This window comes from Lissotriton helveticus, chromosome 8, assembly GCF_964261635.1.
Source record: "Lissotriton helveticus chromosome 8, aLisHel1.1, whole genome shotgun sequence".
NCBI classification, from domain to species: domain Eukaryota; kingdom Metazoa; phylum Chordata; class Amphibia; order Caudata; family Salamandridae; genus Lissotriton; species Lissotriton helveticus.
The window spans coordinates 616,307,406-616,326,437 of NC_136069.1; the positions used below are offsets into that span (position 1 = coordinate 616,307,406).

The 19,032-nt window shown below is 40.9% G+C and overlaps 1 protein-coding gene across 1 annotated transcript; it reads right to left on the minus strand.

The window, feature by feature from the left end:
- Positions 1 to 6,860: 6,860 nt before the first annotated feature.
- ACOD1 (aconitate decarboxylase 1) lies at positions 6,861 to 18,027 on the minus strand. Its single transcript, XM_078657455.1, has 5 exons — positions 17,925 to 18,027; positions 15,367 to 15,528; positions 14,079 to 14,168; positions 11,833 to 12,038; positions 6,861 to 9,047 (listed from the first exon to the last, which is right to left on the minus strand). Exons 1-5 carry the CDS (start codon positions 17,934 to 17,936, stop codon positions 8,099 to 8,101), a joined length of 1,419 nt encoding a protein of 472 aa, XP_078513581.1. The 5' UTR covers positions 17,937 to 18,027; the 3' UTR covers positions 6,861 to 8,098.
- Between the last annotated feature and the right edge of the window lie 1,005 nt (positions 18,028 to 19,032).

Sequence of the window (19,032 nt, forward strand, 5' to 3'; positions counted from 1 at the left end):
CAATGACTTAATATGGCAGAATAAGAGAAGGAGTATTTTGCCCTGTGGCAGCATGTTAAGTGTATGAATTAATTGATAAGTTACTAAGAAATGCTGTGGTGTGTGCCTGTTTAGAAAGGATTTTGCCACTGTATAAGTAAGGGTCATTATTTGTGCTGTTTGTGTATTTAAGCTCTCGCGAGCTCGTTAGACTCGCAGATTTTTGTTTGTTGTACCTCATCCTCCCATCTCCCTTCCCCTCCGAGGTCAGCTTGCTACCCTCGTCACCCTGACCTGCCGTTTGAGGTCCATATGCTCCTATATCCCTCCCGCCTGCCCTCCAAGGTCAGGTTGCTGCCCCTGCCCTTCCAGTCTGCCTTCCATGGTGCCTTGTGTTGCCCCTCCCTCTCCTACCTGCTTTCTGATGTAAACTGGGTGTTCACACACTCCAGCCTGCCCACTGTGGTCACTTGTGCTGCCCCTGTTCATCCTGCCTATCCTCCATGGTCTGTGTGCCCCTGCCTCTCCCATTTTGAAGGGGAGGCCTTGTACTGTGGGATCAGTTAAATGATTATGATATTAAGAATCTGGAAATTCCCTGAAAAAACAACGTCTAAATCGACATTATAGCTGGATATGGATAAATTTCATTAACATGCATGTAAAACCCTCTAAAATTCACAGAAAGAAATGATTAATGTGACGATGTACATAGGTTACCAAGTGACACAGAATGTAACATTCAAAACCAAAAAGCCACAAGAATGTGCCAATTTTAGGTTACTGGGGTAACTATAATCCCCCCCCCCCCCACCATGCTCTGCTTATGGCCTCGCATATTATATCACTCATGATATGGTAAATGAAATGACATCATTCATGACATCACTGATAACATCTCAAATGATCATTGATGACTTCTCAAAGATACGATCTGAACTTGTTTAGAAAAATGTTGCATAGACTGAAATGCATCACATTTGTTTTCAGGGAAGTCAGATGATGCTTTACTAAATAAAACTATTTTTGCTGAATTGTTTCCAGAGTGCTGATTGTATACGACTGTGATGGAAGCTGTTTTTTGTTGAATATACATAGGTAGAAAGATAGATAGATAGATAGATAGATAGATAGATAGATAGATAGATAGATAGATAGATAGATAGATAGATAGATAGATAGATAGATAGATAGATAGATAGATAGATAGATAGATAGATAGATAGATATCTTTATGTCAACTGCTGTAACAGCAAATTCGCACATGTATCTTTGCACTCTGCATGGAGCTCCAGCCTCAAAATGTATTTGTGATTTCTCCAGATACTTCAAAAGTCATCAGGTCAGATGTCAGTTGTGCCTGATCAGAACCCAGGATCTCATTTACAAGCCCTGTGTGCTGCCAGAACGTCACTTTTTGTGACATTCCGGTGGCGCACAGGGCTTAGCCATATCTACAATGCCATGTTAAGCCAACCTGCGTGGCTTTTTCTGGCCTTGTAGATATGGAGTGAGGCAACGCAGCACAATTCGCTGCATTGCCTCACACTACAATGGTGAGGCATGCCATGGGCGTTATGTTATGGTGGGTGTTTCCACTTAACACACACCGCATTTGACACATTTCCATATTTTCAACAAGCTGTAGACCTGGGAATAAGTCAAAAGTCTAAGGAGGTGCAATGAGGAGAAATAACATTTTTTCTCCTTGTTTTTCCTCTTTCCATGTGTGCTGCATTTAGTGCAGGAAGGGATACCCTTCCTTCCTGTCCCTTCCTGTCTCTTCCTGGACAAAAACTATCATCAGTACAATGCAGACACCCTTGCACCATGGTGCAAGGGTGCCTGCATAGGCGCATGGCAGCCAATTGAGTGCCAGGCAGGGAAAGAGTACAAAAATGCACCAAATCTGATATATATGGCAAATTCCTGCCATTTTCTCTTGCCAAAGAAAGGCTTGCGGTTGTACCCTATCGCAAAATATTTCAAATGAGGCCCCCAGTTTGTAAAGCGCTCCCCCTCCCAAACCTGAGGCCGAAAATCTAACAAGAACTGGATGAATGGACAGTAATAACAGCAATGGTCTCTCAGGCACTGAAGGACAAAGCCAATATAATATTTGAGCTCTTCGAATAAACTCCTGCTACTTTTGCAGGTTTCGTGCATTTCCCATTAGGGTTGCAGCTTCTGCTCTACATAGCTTGGAAATGGAGACATCTTTTTTAGGAGGTTGGGGAGTGCTAAGGGATTATCATTTACTTAAATAAAAGGTTGTTGTTTGTGCACAGGTAGTGTCTACGGCTAGTGATGCTTACAATAAATCTGATATTACACTTTGAACCTTTCAGATTGTACGTCTTCATTTGGCAGGATGGATTTTCTGAGCTTCACTGTATCATAATGGGACCTTTGCAACTGCTCAATCCAATCCTCATCAATCTACTGGATTATGGGTTTGAGCACATCCCACATGGGGAATCCACTAGAGAGCAGGACTGATAGAGGCGATGCACTTAGGCAAGAGAGAATATGTGTGTGTGTGTGTGCATGTGCGTGCATGCATGCGTGTGTCTGTGTGTAGATTTATGGGCATTGTCAATGTTTAAAAGATATTATTTATCGTATTGTTTGGAATTAAAAATTAAATAAATATGTTCACAGCTTTGTTTACAAAGAAAATCTATTTAGAGATAATTCTGACCACAAATTGTCTAAAACTGAGGCCTAAATTACTAGTTTCAAAGGGAGAGTTATGCTTTCCTTTTCTGAGTCCATGCCAGATTTCTTTCCTAGATTCTGTGATATCCTGATGTTTTATTTCATAATTGTAAATGAGGCAACGTGAGAGCAGCCAACTGTTTAATTCTCCTTCTCCCTCACCCATATACTGGAGAAGGAGAACTGACAAGATGGTTAATACTGAAAAATAGTGATTTCATGTACATCCCTGGCCCATGTGTTAAACCAAGTAAGGACATGGCATTGGACACAGCTGGGGTACAATGTCCTTTTAGAAGGCTCAGGGGATAACAGTCCTCCTTGGCTTTTCCACAAGGCCATTCATTGGGAGTGGCCTTTTAGGAGCATGGGGGCCAATTCCAGTACTGCACTTCCAACTTCAGCCCCTGGACATGGTGGATACATTTTTAAACACTCCTGCTCATTAGATGGCCAGACAAGCTGGGGGGCCTGATGTGAAGCCTACTTTTTTTAAATCACTCCATGGAAGCATGACAGGCCGGAGAGAGTAGTCTAAAAGTAGATAGACCTAAGTGCCCCCCATTTTTGTATTACCTGCTCCTCATTAACCTGTACAAAATTCAGCAGAGTTTGACTGAAAAAGATGACCGCACTATGTAGAGTCCTCTCTTCCCCGCACTTCTAGGCAGGTCAACAAGTGCAGATCGCCGCTGTTATCCACATTGCAGCAGATGAAGGTAACACAGTATATTCTGCAGTGTTTGTGGGTGTGCAAACCACCGGCTTGGATAACAGCACATACTAAAGTGCAGCCCTTAGAAACTATTAATCCAGCCCACTGAGAATTTTTTCATTTTTCATGGAGCATGAGAAAGACGTATCTATCATTCAGTGCCCATACACTTTAGTAGTCTTTTTTTCAGAATAAAAACTTTAATCTCCTTGAAATTAGGTTACTATTACACAATGGATCTCTGCTCAATGAAGGTACAGGAAAGTATGCTAGCTATATGTGCATGTGTGCACATATGTTGTGTGTCTTGGTGTGGGTGAATGATGTGAAAGCCAAACAAATTAGCTTGTTTGCATCTTGATGACTGCATATTCTATGAGTTTGCTGGAGCAGGAATCAGTTTAAATAAAATTGAGGGGTATATTACCAACAACTAGCGATAATTTTTGTCTCTAACTTGTTTAGAGACAAAAATTATCGCCGCACATCGGCGATTTTTATCGCAGATAAACCTTGCTATTAGCAAGGTTTATCGCAAATGCGATAAAAAACGGCCGCAATGCATGAATATCGCTGAAAAGTCAGCGATTTTCATGCATTATCAAGCAAATGCTCTTAGCCATGTTATCCACCTCCCATTGGATAACATGGTGAAGAACTGCTCAGGGCAGGTGTTAGCTTTTGGAGATATTCGCGCTTAGCGCGAATATCTCCAAAAGTTGGTAATAGGAGATAGCGATGTTAGCGACTGTTTCCAGTCGCTAACATCTTGGCACGCCCACTTTGCATGTCATTAGTGATAAATATCACTGACATGCAAAGCGGGGCCCAAGATGGTCGCTATCTCCTATTAGCTGTCACTAACTGGTGTTAGCGACAGCTTGGTAATAGGGAGATAATTTTATCTCCGCTTTCTTGGCTTTTAAAGCCAAAAAAGCGGAGATAAACCCCTTGATAATATACCCCTCAGTTTACTATCACACAGGCTGATCCCCACTTAGAGAAGATCAGAAGCAATACATCACATAAATTAGAATCACTGGGGTATATTATCAAGGGGTTTCATCTCCGCTTTTTTGGCTTTAAAAGCCAAGAAAGCGGAGATAAAATTATCTCCCTATTACCAAGCTGTCGCTAACACCAGTTAGCGACAGCTAATAGGAGATAGCGACCATCATGGGCCCCACTTTGCATGTCAGTGATATTTATCACTAATGACATGCAAAGTGGGCGTGCCAAGATGTTAGCGACTGGAAACAGTCGCTAACATCGCTATCTCCTATTACCAACTTTTGGAGATATTCGCGCTAAGCGCGAATATCTCCAAAAGCTAACACCTGCCCTGAGCAGTTCTTAGCCATGTTATCCAATGGGAGGTGGATAACATGGCTAAGAGCATTTGCTCGATAATGCATGAATATCGCTGACTTTTCAGCGATATTCATGCATTGCGGCCGTTTTTTATCGCATTTGCGATAAACCTTGCTAATAGCAAGGTTTATCTGCGATAAAAATCGCCGGTTTGCGGCGATAATTTTTGTCTCTAAACAAGTTAGAGACAAAAACTATCGCTAGTTGTTGGTAATATACCCCACTATTTCTAGTCTAATGAGAGTTTTGTACCAGTTAAAGGGTTTTATTTAGAAAGTCATCTTTTTTTCATATCACAAATACATGCATCAATTTTAGGCATTATAATCTTATTAGAAAATCAGTAATCAATGATCAATCAATAAACAAATGTATTGCAATAAAGCATTAAGCGCATTCCATAAAGGAAAGAATCCCTATTCTAGGAATTTTGAGAGACAAGGTGTCAGTCAGAACCCATAACGAGTTTTGATTCAAGAGAGAGAGTAAGAGTTCAAGCATAAAGCTTCAGCATATAAAGCAGATCAATAATTCAAAAATCAATCAAGGCGGAACGTCCCACAAAGAGAGATTCAAGAAACTCAGTAGAGTCTCAGAGCAACTTGGAATACAGATAAAGCGATATGGATAAGATCGGAAGCAACAGTACCAACCGCAAATGGCAATGGGGTAAAAGAATGTCGAAAAAGTGTACCTACTCTAGGAACACATATTAATTACAGACAACTCATTCTGGAGCTTGCAACATTTAGCTTCTTCTATTCCAGGTAACCAATAGGCTTTCAGTTCTCTTCTGGTAACAGGAGCACTCCCCTTCTTGTCACACGAATACAATAATTTACAGACAGCAATGTTAGGTTTGTAACTTCGTTGTAACAGTTATAAGTTCACGTGGAACACTTTCTCATTCAAGACTGCTTTACCACACATTATACTACATCTAAACATCTAAATATCAAATAGTAAGTTTTACAATTAATGATCTATGAAGAACTCGAAACATCTGTATTACCCAAAAAAGAAAATATTAGGCTGAAACCCATTCATTGGAAAGGACAAGTAAGTTAAAAAAGTTAAGTTCATGTGTAAATGCTGCATTTTTGTATGAGGTTTGATTCATTAAGCAACCATTTCTAACCATGTTTTTTAACAGTGGTCTTTGTGTAAAAATAAATATTCTGCAGAGTTTAGCTAAAAAGAATTATGCAATTATTAGTTATTAAACAAAAAATCATGGAAAGGTGAAGAGTTAAATATTTTATGTGTGTTTCAGAAAAACTAGCTTGTCAAGCAATGTTGCTTTAGGCATTTGGAGCCTAGTACGAATAAATATGATCGCTTAGTGCATTTTCTACATTTAAAAGCATTAAATTTTTCTTTAAGTTTGCATGTTAATTCAGTACATTTAATATGAACTATATTATTTTATCTCTATTATTAAAACACCTTTACAACCTTGCATTAAGTAGTCCAGTCTTACTAGGAAATAGGCCCAAAGATATAAGGGACGGGCTGCGAACTTACCTGCATAACTGGGACATGGCTAACGCCCCCACTAGACAGTGCAGAACTGCCCAGCGACAGGCATACTAGGTAGGACATCAAAGTAGGAATTATACTCTTACCTTATATTGTTGTTGATGTGCACTCCCTTAATGGCAAATTAATATTTGAGATCACATCGGGCAATACATGTCACCTACACATATTGGAGCTGTGAAATGTACACTCAGACTTGCTAACTGCAGGGTATGATGTATACACCACAAATGAGAAAAGATTGTGTGGGAATTTTCTTTCTTATCTCTTTCTCCCCCCCCCCCCCCCCCCCCCAAAAAAAAGCCTCTCTGATCCTGGCAGCTGGATACTCAACATGTTAAGTGCCAATGTCATAATTCATGCAGCTTTGTGGGTTTTTCGGTTTTTCTTTTCTGTAACTTCTCAAAATGATAACAGAATAAATAAATAAAATAAGCAAGCCATTCTTAAGTGAGCTCATTGGCAGTCCTCACTTCAGCATATTATCATAAAAAGATGAGCAAGAAATATTTTGAAAGAAATTTCATATTTCAACTAGTGTTTTCAGAACAGTAGTTTATTATTGTAAAATAAACAGAAAGATGCTGTATTGTTCAGATGTTCAGAAAATGGTTTTTCATTAGTGTTTGATCATACAATATCACCGACACACATATAGCACTCTTAAAAAGGAATTCATCAAATGCAATATTTGAAAATACATTTCAGCTATGTTACAGGTTGACTTTATGCTTCTATAAAGTTTTACTCTCCACCCACAATCACATAGTTTCACTCAGAAAAAAATAATTATAGTTTCTTTGCATTCTTTGCTGTTTCTACATAATTTCTTAATCCATAGTTTATGTGGTTGAGTGTTTCTATTCTGTGTGCAGTGCATGGGTAATTGCATTGATGTGTGTGTGTGTGTAGATGAACACGCGTGAAATTGCAGACATTTTTTTCATGTATGCTTTGAAGGCTTGTCAAAGCTGACTCTTTCTACTGCACAACATCAGCTACAGGGGAGGGTTTTTCATGAAGAGTAAGAGCCACTATTAGGGAGCGGAACATTCTCCCAAGTTTAGTCACTGCTGTTTAAGCGCACAGCGATGTTTGCCAGTGTGAGATGAAAAGTTTAGCCTCACTTTTTCAGCTTAGTTGATAATTCTGGAGAATGTTGAAACATACTCAATCACTACTCATTTTTGTAGGTATACCTATTCTGCCCACTACAACAGGGTAGACTCTACTGTATTTCCAGTTGTGTCCTTGCTCAGTGACTATGATTACTTCTCTGTGTCTGTCTTGGGCCCATTGCACCCTAATACTGATTGGGCCCCATCGCTTCTTCTGGAAGACACTTCAATTTATTTACCACATTTACTGCGAAGAAGACTGCCTTCGTGCTGCTCTGTGGCTTTACCATGACATGTTTTACTTCATCACCCATTGGAGACAAACCATAGTTGAAATGTGAGCTCCTTTATGGTACTCATATCCACAGGTGGTTTCGTATCTCTGTCATATCACCACCCCCTCTGTCATATCACAGAATCTACATTATAATCCCTGTTAGTGTGTAGATGACTGAAACCTACAGCCCCATCAGATGTAATCCAAGCACTGTGATTTTAGTTGGAGGTATCTAGTTGTGATTCTGATTACCAGGAGATATTCAAACTGTCCTGACTAGAATTGGTTCAGAAGGATTTTGTTGAAATTCCTGTGAATGAAAGGATCAGACTTACATATCTCCAGCAACTGGCCATGTAACTTCTGTCACTTAGTTCACTGTCAAAGACTTACCATTTGATCTGCAGTTGAAATCTCCCTAAGTCTAAGCAAAGAACTCAAGACAGAACAATCAACTACATTTTCTAATTTCTCTACAGTCTCAATAATGCCATCAACTGCTTCCCTTGAGAGAACCGTGGATGCGTTTGACCTAAACTTCTTTACTAGATCCTCCTGGCTGAGAGGCTTTCTCCAATGACCATAGAAGGTGTCACAGCGCTCCGTGATTATAACACCGTTCTGCAGTGTGACACTTATTTCACAGTAAAGTTTCTCAAAGTTTGGCTTATTGTCTTTAGGGTGCTCCACCTGCATTTTCTGTAGTAACTGCTTCAGCTGTGGTCTGTGAATGTTGTCATCGCTAAACGATTGCACAGACATGTGTCCATCTAGCAGGGCTGAGCATGCATTGAACTGGAATGAATGCCGGGCCTCGTGCTCGGAATTCGGGAATGGCCGGTTGACATACTTGGCATCTGGAACCTTCAGAACAATTTTCTGGATGCTATCAATGGGGAGCAATTCATCATTTTCTACTATGTGCTTCCTGACTGAGAATGCTGCATCCGCCACCCAGTGCATCCCGAGGTGAGCGGGAAACCTTTTGATTGCCACGTCTTGTTCACCCAGCAGCCATGTGTAGGAGTTCAGAGAAGGCAGCATCTGTGGAGCATAATCTGCATAAAAGGCCCCGAATCCAGACTCGAGATCTAATATCTGCTTGTTTCCTTCCAGGCCTAGGTATGCTAAGCAGGCTGCTTCCAACCCATTCTTAGCTGCGTTGCCGATGTGCAGAGGCTTCGTCTGGGTAGCCGCATTAGCCATTGGAGCACCTGAATATGAAGCAGCAATTGCCAAAGCTTCTCGGCATCCAGACTGGTGAAGTCCCATAAACTTTGCAGCTGCAGCTGCACTTCCTAATGTGCCAACCACAGCTGGAGGATGAAACCTGGTTGGAAAAAACCATAAGGGTGAATATAGAATACATCAAGCAGACATGAAAAGCAAAAAAACAAAACTCAGAATAGTATTTATGGCTGTGAATGACATGTAATATTTTGAAATAGTAGCAGATTGCAAGAGCGATTAGAGATATAACAAATCTGGTATCCGTGTATGTGGAAGGCACTTATGGGCATTAATGTCACCACTACTACAGAAACTCACCAGGTTTGGAGAGGTATCTGGATTGTGAATCAACTGGGACAAGTCTAGGTTATTCCTGCCTGTTGGCTTAAGAAACAGGGAGAGTAACTACTATATTAATGGTGGACTACATTGGTAAACTACAACATTTTCAATATCTAGGTGGCATATGATAAGAGAACTCAATAAATGCTCGACATGAGCAGGATCATAGCTTGGGTATAGAACTTGATCACATTTTTTAATTCTTTGCCCTTGTCTGTAATGGAGAGAATCTCCTTACCTAAAATGGAATTCCTACCATGTTGCCGATACGAGGTTGTAGGTCTTGGTGACCCCTTTGATTAGGGAACCATTTAAAGAAATAGACCATTATTGGTCTCACTGGTTTGGGCAGGTAAGAGGTGGTGCAGAAAACAAGCTCTTTTAAAATTACCAAGAGAACAGGGAAGACTGAGATTAACATCTATAAGTTCTGAACTAGCTGGACCTGTGGAACCACACATGTTGCTATAAAAGCACCAGGAAATCCCGAGTGGGTGGCCACTGTGCTATATGAGCTTCTTTACATAACATATAAATGAAATGACATCACAAATGCAACTCACAGTGGAATGCCTAGATGAAGAGAATACTGGAAAATAAGCTGTTACGTGGGCACACATAGTCAAGAAGCACTACTAGACCTTATAATGATGGCCAAAAAGGTCTGGGTTATATACCTATATATTATGAGAGAGGTGGGATAGGTGTGGGAGAGAATTGTTAAAGCACTCCCATTTGTGAGGTCTATGAGATTGTAAAGGATCATAATCTTCAAAAAATAGCACAAGATTTGCCAATAGGGAGATGGCAGGAAGGGATGCAAAACAATAGGAGATCTATATCTCAATGACAGCTTTATCACTTTCAGGAAGGCATTGGATCGGGTTAGTTCTTACTGTACAGCACTCCTCAAGAACCTGGTTCTATAAACTCTTAAAACATGTCCTTCATAAATACAACATTCATTGGCTGCAGCTTACTGGAATGAATCCAGACGTAGAGGGAGAGAAAAATGTCTATCAACCTCCAGCCGACACAGGTTTGGGAGATATTCACCCTCCAACATGGAACGAATTCAGGTGGGTTGCAGAGTTTTACATTACAGACTTCCACAAACACTCAAAAGAAAGTTGATATTCTACAATCTAAGGACCCGATTTATTCTTTGGCGTAAGGATTAACAGGTAGATTCATCAAGCATTTTTGCGAGCGCAAACGGTGTGAATTGCAAAATTTGGCCATTTGCGCCCGCAAAAATGGCATTTGGAATTCATCAATGGGTCATGAACTCGCAATTTGTATAATCGCAAATAATTGCGATTTCTCAAATTGCAATCGCATTTAAGGAATCTCAATTAGAGATTCCTTAAATGCTATTCATGAACCTTTAAAAATTTGCGAATTCGCAATTTTTTGCCGCTATTTACCGCGAAGTCTGACTTCGTGGTAAATAGCGAAAACTTGGAAAAATGCACTTTAGTGCATTTTTCTAAGTTGTATGTTACACACACACATGTCCTTTGGACATGTGTGTGCGCAACATCAGTCTACATTTTCATTTCAGGGGTGCTACAGGGTGTCCTTTGGACGCCCCTGGCACCCTTGAAATCGCATCCTTATTTGCGATTAGCAAATTGCTAATCGCAAATAAGGAATAACTCCTCATTCATTCCTATGGGCCTAGGCCCATAGGAATGAATGGGGAGTTATTCCTTATTTGCGATTAGCAATTTGCTCATCGCAAATAAGGAAGCTGTAGGAATCGCAATTTTTTTGCGATTTCTACATAAATCCCGTTTTGCGAGTCTTTAATAGCGATTCCTTAATAATCGCTGTTAAGGACTCGCAAAACGGGACATTGATGAATCTGGCCGTAAGTGCGGTCGCCCTGGTGGAGTATTTTTCCCCCGCCATGGCGATGGTACTCCACCTGCCAAATTTAGAGATGTCCATTGGCCCTCTTACATTGGCATCTCTTACATTTGCAGGAACCACTGTCAGGTGGTTTCTGTAAATGCATTGGAAGTGTGATGGACATCTCCATCAACATGCTGGAGCCGTACATTACATTTTCAATGTTTTCTTATGTTTAAAAACAAAATCCCCAAGCAGAAATCTGTTCGTAAAAATTAAAATAGCAATGACTCCAGCATAGGAGTTTTCTCCCACGGTGTGGGTGTCATTTTGCAGTGTTCACTGCCCCTTGCAGCCAGGCTTTACCTGGCGGTGACAGACAGTGAGAAATGGACAAATGTTTGCCCACTCTAAACAGAGTAAGCAAACACATGACCAAACCTACAATCCACCTTTCTCTGTCATACAATCATAGGTGCATGTAGATGGCAAAGACGGTATAGTCTTCGTCGTCTACATACTGAAGTTCTGCCCGACTCTAAATGATGCAGGCAGAACTTTACTTTGGCAGAGAGGGTACTCCATCACTTTTGAAGTTTGCATTTAGGTCAGTACCAGAATGTCACATTTAGCTCTGTTGTCCAATATTTGTTCCTAAACATATTTCAGGTACTTTATATCAGGCTTACCTTTTGGGAATGTCGCTGGCTTCATTGGAAAAACGCATAAGTCGGCCCTGTACTTCAATGCCCACATTGAAGGCTAAAAGCAGGTCAAGTCCTGAGTACTTCTGCTTGGGGGGCATGGCTTCTGCTATGGAAATCAAAGTGGGAAGAACAGCCCCTGATGGGTGTGTGGCTGGGTGCCACGTATCATCAAAATCCATTGAGTGAATCTAAAAGGAAAGGTGTAAATAAATACATTTAATGATAAATCATTGTACACATATATAACCACAATAAGAAGATCTTGCATTGAAGTTCAACACAAAATGACTGCAAGTAATTGAAAAAGCAGGACTACTTAGCCCAAGCTTCAAAGGTACAATTCGTGTTTCTGTCACTCAAGTTTGCATCATTTTAAATGCAGGCAGATGAAATAGTTTAGCACATAGGTTCTGTTGATGGGTCTTGTATAAAAAGGGTTCACACCGGGAAAGAACAGGGCACATTGTTATTGTAGCATTTCACCTGCTCTTGAAATAAGGAAGGAGGGTAACAGGTTTTGCCTCAATCTTTTAATATTTGGCGCACAATCTCCTTGTTATCTTCCATGTTATATAGGCAATAAAAAACATTGCAAGATTGACTGGATCAGTTTTTGACCTATTACAGATCTGTATTGTCTAAATCTCTGTTTTTTTACATCAAATTATTTTAGCTCCCACCTGCCATATTTTAGTAACTGAAAATATGTTTGAGTCTGCACTAGTCTACTTCCTTAATAAACAAGTTCTGCCAAATCCAATAGGTCATGCCTTGGCAAACTGGTCCAACCGGCATCAGATGGGCATGCTACAAACATAACAAGCATTGAAAGGAAATATAAAAAATAAATAAAAGCACACTTGGAAACTGTCGCTGACGTGTAAGGAGCTATTTTAAAGAGGATGAGAACAATGCACACAGGATTAGTGCACTCACTCAAATTGAAAGGAGCCGATGGGTAAAGTGGGCTTTCCCATTAACCCATGCTGTGTGCTGCATGGGCGAAAGCCAATATGAACAACAGTTAAACAGACCAATGGATGAAGCCCTCTGCATAAAAGCCCCTCTATGTATCCACATTTGATATTATTGTTATTAGTTTTTTAAAACAATATTCTGCGAGTTAGATCAATCTTTCTCAAAGGCCATCTTGGAACAGAATATGGTTCCTAATTTCTGCTTAGCTGGACTTCAGTTTTAGTGATGAGAGCCAGACCTAAGCAAATAGCAGCATCGAGTATGAGAATGTTTATATTGTCATTGAAATTGGCCTGCCTAAAAAAAACGCTATTTGGTCTTGTGTCTGATTCAGGACACCCAGTGAAGAAATTGTCACTTATCATACGATGTAGACTCCCCTGTCACTTAGCAGTAATTATTCTCTGAATGCTGAGCTCCAACCCGCTACAACCCTTTCCACATGCTTTTGTCTCTTGCCATACAGCACACTGAAGAGGCTTGACCCCCAATTAACAAGATTCTGGAGTGACACAATCCAGAAAAGTAGGTGGAGCATTGATAATGAAGGATTTATAGAAGTTAAATTAAGCAGATGTCCTAAGGTGGAACACACTTATAGGGACCAGAAGCAGACCAGATAGGAGAAATGGTGGAGCTGGCTGGAGAGAGAGGTGTTAAAAAGATTTCAATCTGGGAATTGTGTCAGAACATGCCGAAACTGTCAGAAGGTGAATGGAAAGCTCATCAGGCATGGTGGATGGCAGGATGGACGCACACACACAATATTTCGGTTGAGGAAGATTTGGGGGATAGAGTTTTAAGGTTAAAGGTGAGCCTGTTTCACTTAAGAAAAAAACACATACATTGGTACACTGCATAACTATGCCTAGAAAACAGACAGTAATATTAGTGTGCTCAGTCCACATCTTTTGTGTTGCTTCCACTCTTTCTTGACCTCTCAACTACAGAGCATACTAAATTTGCCTTTGCTGCTTTTGCTGACTCTTTTATGAAGACAGAACTTTAATCAAGAAAGGTGCCAGTTTCTGAATAACCTGGTGACATTCTTCAATACAATTTTGTGTCACTCTCCGTGAAATGGTTTTATTAATATCTCTTGAAATACTTCACTCTTCCCATGGTTGACTGGCATTGTAATGTTTAGTAGGCCCACAAAAATCAACAGAGAAAGGGATAAAGGCAGTAATAATTGCCTTAATAATACATTGATAAATATTTTTACACAAAAAATCTTTAAAGGTTCTTACGGCAACTCCATTGGTGAAGGAAGCATACAGAGGAGGAAGTCTGAGATTTGATTGGCCCCAGACGGTGCTGGATCTGTCAGAGCTGTAGATCTGGAAAACAAGAAAATGCAATGAATGCTGAGACCAGATAATCATTTCAGTGAGGCAGGTAGCGAAAGATAATGTATCATATACAAAAAAGCCCTTGTTACACGTTACACATCAAGTCGGACTTTTAGAGGTTCCCCAATTCTTCTTTTTAGGTGGGGGAAGTTCTAGTACCTACTTATAAAACCACCTGTATGTTGCTTAAAGATAAAGGCTAGTCCTATGCTAGAAGGTGATTCTTACAACTCTAAGAAAAATACTAAATATGTATGTGTTTAGGAAGTGCCTCATGCAGGCAACCACCAAGGAGCGATTGGCAGGTTCTCGCCAGCTTGCTAGCTCTCTCATCATCAGCACTTTCCTAAAAAGGAACTAAAACTAACACCCAAAACATGTGTGGAAAAATTGTATATATGTGACCTAAAAACTACTAACTGTGTATGGTACACATCCAAACATATGTGTTCCCTATAGATCCCCATCAAGGGAGAAGAACTTCTTCCCCACAAGCATTATAACGTTTAAAAATTAGTTACGGAAAAGCACACTGCATTTGTAGTGCCCGCACTCGTAATAAAAACCATACATCGTTTAGACCATCTTAAGGAGAACGGCCGACATGAAAAGTGAAGTGGCAATGAAACATGTTGTAAACGTTGTAGTGCTTGTGAGGAAGAAGCTCTCCTCCCATTGACGGGGATCTATAGGGAACATATATGTTTAGATATCCCAATCCCAATCATTCATAGCCTATAAGAAATCACTAGGCATTCCTCACTCACCGGACATTTGGGAGAATGTCTCTCATGACAATGCAGATATACTGATAAAATGACCGGTAACTAGCCAGTCATGGCGTCATTTAATCACGGCAAAGACAATCTCATCCAATTTATACCTCAAAAGTAAGTAATTGTGGGATCAATGCTGATTCAAAATCACGGTCTGTCTAAGCAATAGTGGAAGTGATGGCCACCATGCATAGCTCAGTAATGATTAAGTATGAAACTTAATTTCAGCATATAGATACATAAATTCTGATTGTGACCATACAACACATGCTTTATTTAATAGGAGAGGTCATAGATAGTCTTAAAAAAAATCTCTCCTGGATCCCGACATTCATTGGGACAATTTAAGAGAAACAAAGCAAAAATAGTTTCACAATATACCCTGATTACCAGGGGTGCAGAATTCTTACCTTGCTATATTGCAAGACCTTTTGGAAGACCTCGGTGCCGGTACCCAGGAGCCCGACTCCCAGGGTGTCCAGGATCATGCGCTTGCTTCTCTGAACCACCGACTCTGTCAGGTGGCCAATTGTCAAGCCATGAACCATGCCAGCCATACTTCCTGTCACAGTCTAGAAATAAGCAACATTTGATTCAATCAATTGAAGCAGAATCAAAAAACAACACCCATTTCTATAACTCTTGACAATTTTCCATTTACATTCATTTATGCCAACCCCCAAAATCATTTGTGCTTTCATATCTGAAGCAAATGTGGCCGATTCTTCTCATCAGACGATTTCAATCAAAAATGCTCAAAAGGCTTCACTAATGGCAGACCGTAAGTATTCTAAATGCACATAACATGACGTAGCGGAGAGCTCCATGTCTGAACATTGTCATGCCTTAGCAGGACAATAAACTCTTAGCGAGAATAAAGTAGACTGTGCAGTCACACAGTGGCATGCTGGGAATCCACAACTGCAACTCAAGACTCAATATTTGGGCATTTACTGGTAATTTTACCAAATATTTACAAAATACCACAAAATATTTCATATCTTGCTACTTTAATAGTTTTTATTACTTGGCTCAAAGTTATATGTTTTATCACCGTGAGAAATGTAAAAGTCGGACTCACCTTGCCAAGATTTAAAAAAGCAACCGCCACACAGACAGGAACTGATTAATTGTTTAAGCAGTCAACAAGAATTCTTTGTGGACTCAGAATATATACTTTAAACTCTTGTAAACTTTAGGAGGTAGGGATAACTCGCCTCCTCGCGTAAAATTCACTCTCAAACCTCCATTTCGTACATGTTATAAATATGCTGCTATTTAGTGCTTAGGTATTAGGGGCTACATTCATCAAAGGTTTTGTGTCATCCTTGCGCCACACAAGGGGATGCAGGGCAATGCAAATCCCAGAATTAGTTTTTCCAAGATACGCAAGGCCACCTTGTCTTGCCCTGCATGGCTTGGTCAATCTGCAGTAATGCAAGGCAGTTTAAGTCGCTACCTTGCATTGCTCTGCTCTAAGAAGCCGTTCTATAAGTGGAGCACGGATGTTCCCATGCATCCACCCATGCCATGGGGGGTAGACCTAGGAACGCGTCAAAATGCTACGCCTTCCCAAGGGAGGCATAAGGAGGAGAAATATATTTATTTTTCTAAAATGTTCCTCTTTCTACATCACACGCAGGGAGGAAAAAGCCACAATAGATTATTTTTTTTGTGCTGGAAGGTTTCCCTTCCTCCAAAAAAACAATCCTGTGTGCAATGCACGCACCCTTGCACTGTAGTGCAAGGGTGCCTTCGTTGGCACTAGTCAGCCAAAAGTGTGCCAGTGCAAGGAAACAGCAGGAATTTGCCATATCTTGAAATGAAATGAAATTAAATGAAATAAGTCTTATAATGCGCAACTAAGCCCGGAGGCATCAAGGCGCCTAGCAAAAGAAATCAAAATGACCAGATAACCAGCACTACGGGTACGCCTTTGAGAATAGCCACGTTTTTAAAGCTTTCCGAAAGTTCAAGACCGAAGGTTGGGATTTAATTTCTAGGGGAAGGCTGTTCCACAACTTGACAAATATGGTGCATTCCTACCATTTCACGCAGCGCAGCAAGGCGTCTTGCTCTACTGCATTTCATGAACAAATTATAAATATGAGCTAATCATATGTCCTGGCATAACTGAACTTCTCAACTGCATATGGGTGAGTCTTACTCATCTGTCTGTGCAAAATAGTTATTAGAGAACCTAGGGCCACATATACGAAGGCATTTTGCATATGCAAAAGGTCCAATTCACAAAAAAGGCTATCAGCACTCTTGGAGATTCATACAAACATTTAACACCTCCAGTCTATGCAAACCTTCAGACTCAACCTCGGCAAACCATGTTGAGCACACATGCATGCTAAAGCATGTAATGTTAGACCAGGCAGCAAATAGCGCTGTGAGATGACGCTTTTAACACAAAAAGTAAAGATGTGCAAATAACAAGGTAAATAACTATGCAGGCAGCTAGATAGTGGGAAGCTGAACCCCATTCAGTTTCAAAACTGACACACTCCTTGTGGGCAGAACCGTGTTTGGATTTATTTCCAAACGCAAAAATGTGGCAGACAAATATATCACAATTACACCACTTCCGTTTCACATTTTTTTCAGGTTTTGCATTTTCTACTGTACAAACTGCAAAGGCCTTCACAGGGCAAGCACTGCCCTTTGCTTATTAGGATATTGAACATTTGCTACAAATATGCACCATTTGCAAAGATTGAAAATGAATGTCGGTTGCCCCAAGAAATATAAATTACCTCCACGTTGGAAAGATGGCTCATTAAATTGGATGAAAATCAATACTGAGCAAAATAATACATTTCACACCCACACTGCAAATGTTGTTTCTTTGCGAAACAAAAAAAGGATAGATTCTTTAGAGAGCTCGTGGACACAGGCACAGTTCGGGTGATGGAAAGGCGAGGGGTTAACTGCAAAAACAATTGAAAACAAATTCACTTACTTTAGCAAACATCTTCTCGGGCGTCTAGATTTGGTGCTTCTTACAAACAGAAACTCGGCTGCTGTCTGGTGTGAAGTTTCTCCTTAACCCTGCGTGCGAATATATTTGCCAAGTTCTCGCTGTCCTTTTATATACTGTGACCACGACCATTTCCCATACATAGGCTTCCTCTTTTTAATTATTGCATTCTGTAGATTGTGTCATGTCAAACTTTCCACCTCGTCATCGGCAAGTGTGTGCACGGGTTACAAGGGCTTGTCCTTCTTCAAGGAAGAAATTCCCCGTGTATTGATCACTGATTGAAATAGCAGCAGAAGAGACATAACGTAATTGCAATTGTATGTGTTCTAATGAGAAAATGAGAACGAATGAATTACAGTAGTGTTTGACGTGTGTGTGCTGTTTTTTTCAGTTTAGTGGGATTTTATATCTGATTTGCAATCTGGGGCCGTATTACATAAGGTGCCCCAGGGACGCAACGGGCGTTTGCGCCAGCTTTGCGCGCCTCCGGGGCACTTTGGTATTATAGAAGGGGGCGCAGACGCTTGTGCGTTCTCTTCTTTAATACCGATAGCGATGGCACACTTGAAGCACCAGGCTATCAACAGAGGGTGTTCCCACATTTACATATGGGCATGCCCTATACAAATGAGGGCATTCCTTTTGACTCTGCGCCTGCCCCATATTACAGACTCGGGTGCTGAGTCAAAGAAGCCCTCAGAAGGCGCACTGATAGTGCACCATTTAAAAGGTGGCACTCTGCAGAGGGTAAAGGGGGTCTCATGTACCCCAGACATCCCCTTGCAGACGGGTACAGTCAGTGACTGACCCGCCTCCAAGGGGATCTCTAATCCCTTTTGACAGCCGCCTGCACTATGAAAACACAGAGCAGCTTCTCCATGTTTTCACATGAATGCACTGCCCCCAGGGCAGCGTAAGTTTGCGGCTGCCCCCCGGGGTGGAACATTCACCATGATAGGGAGCATTGGCAATGATTGTGCCTGGCGCACCTTTTCAAAGGTGCACCGGGCGCAAACGATGCCAATACGTAATACGGACCCTGATGAGGGAAATGTGCAAGCCAGCAAAATCATAGGGTGGAGTGAGC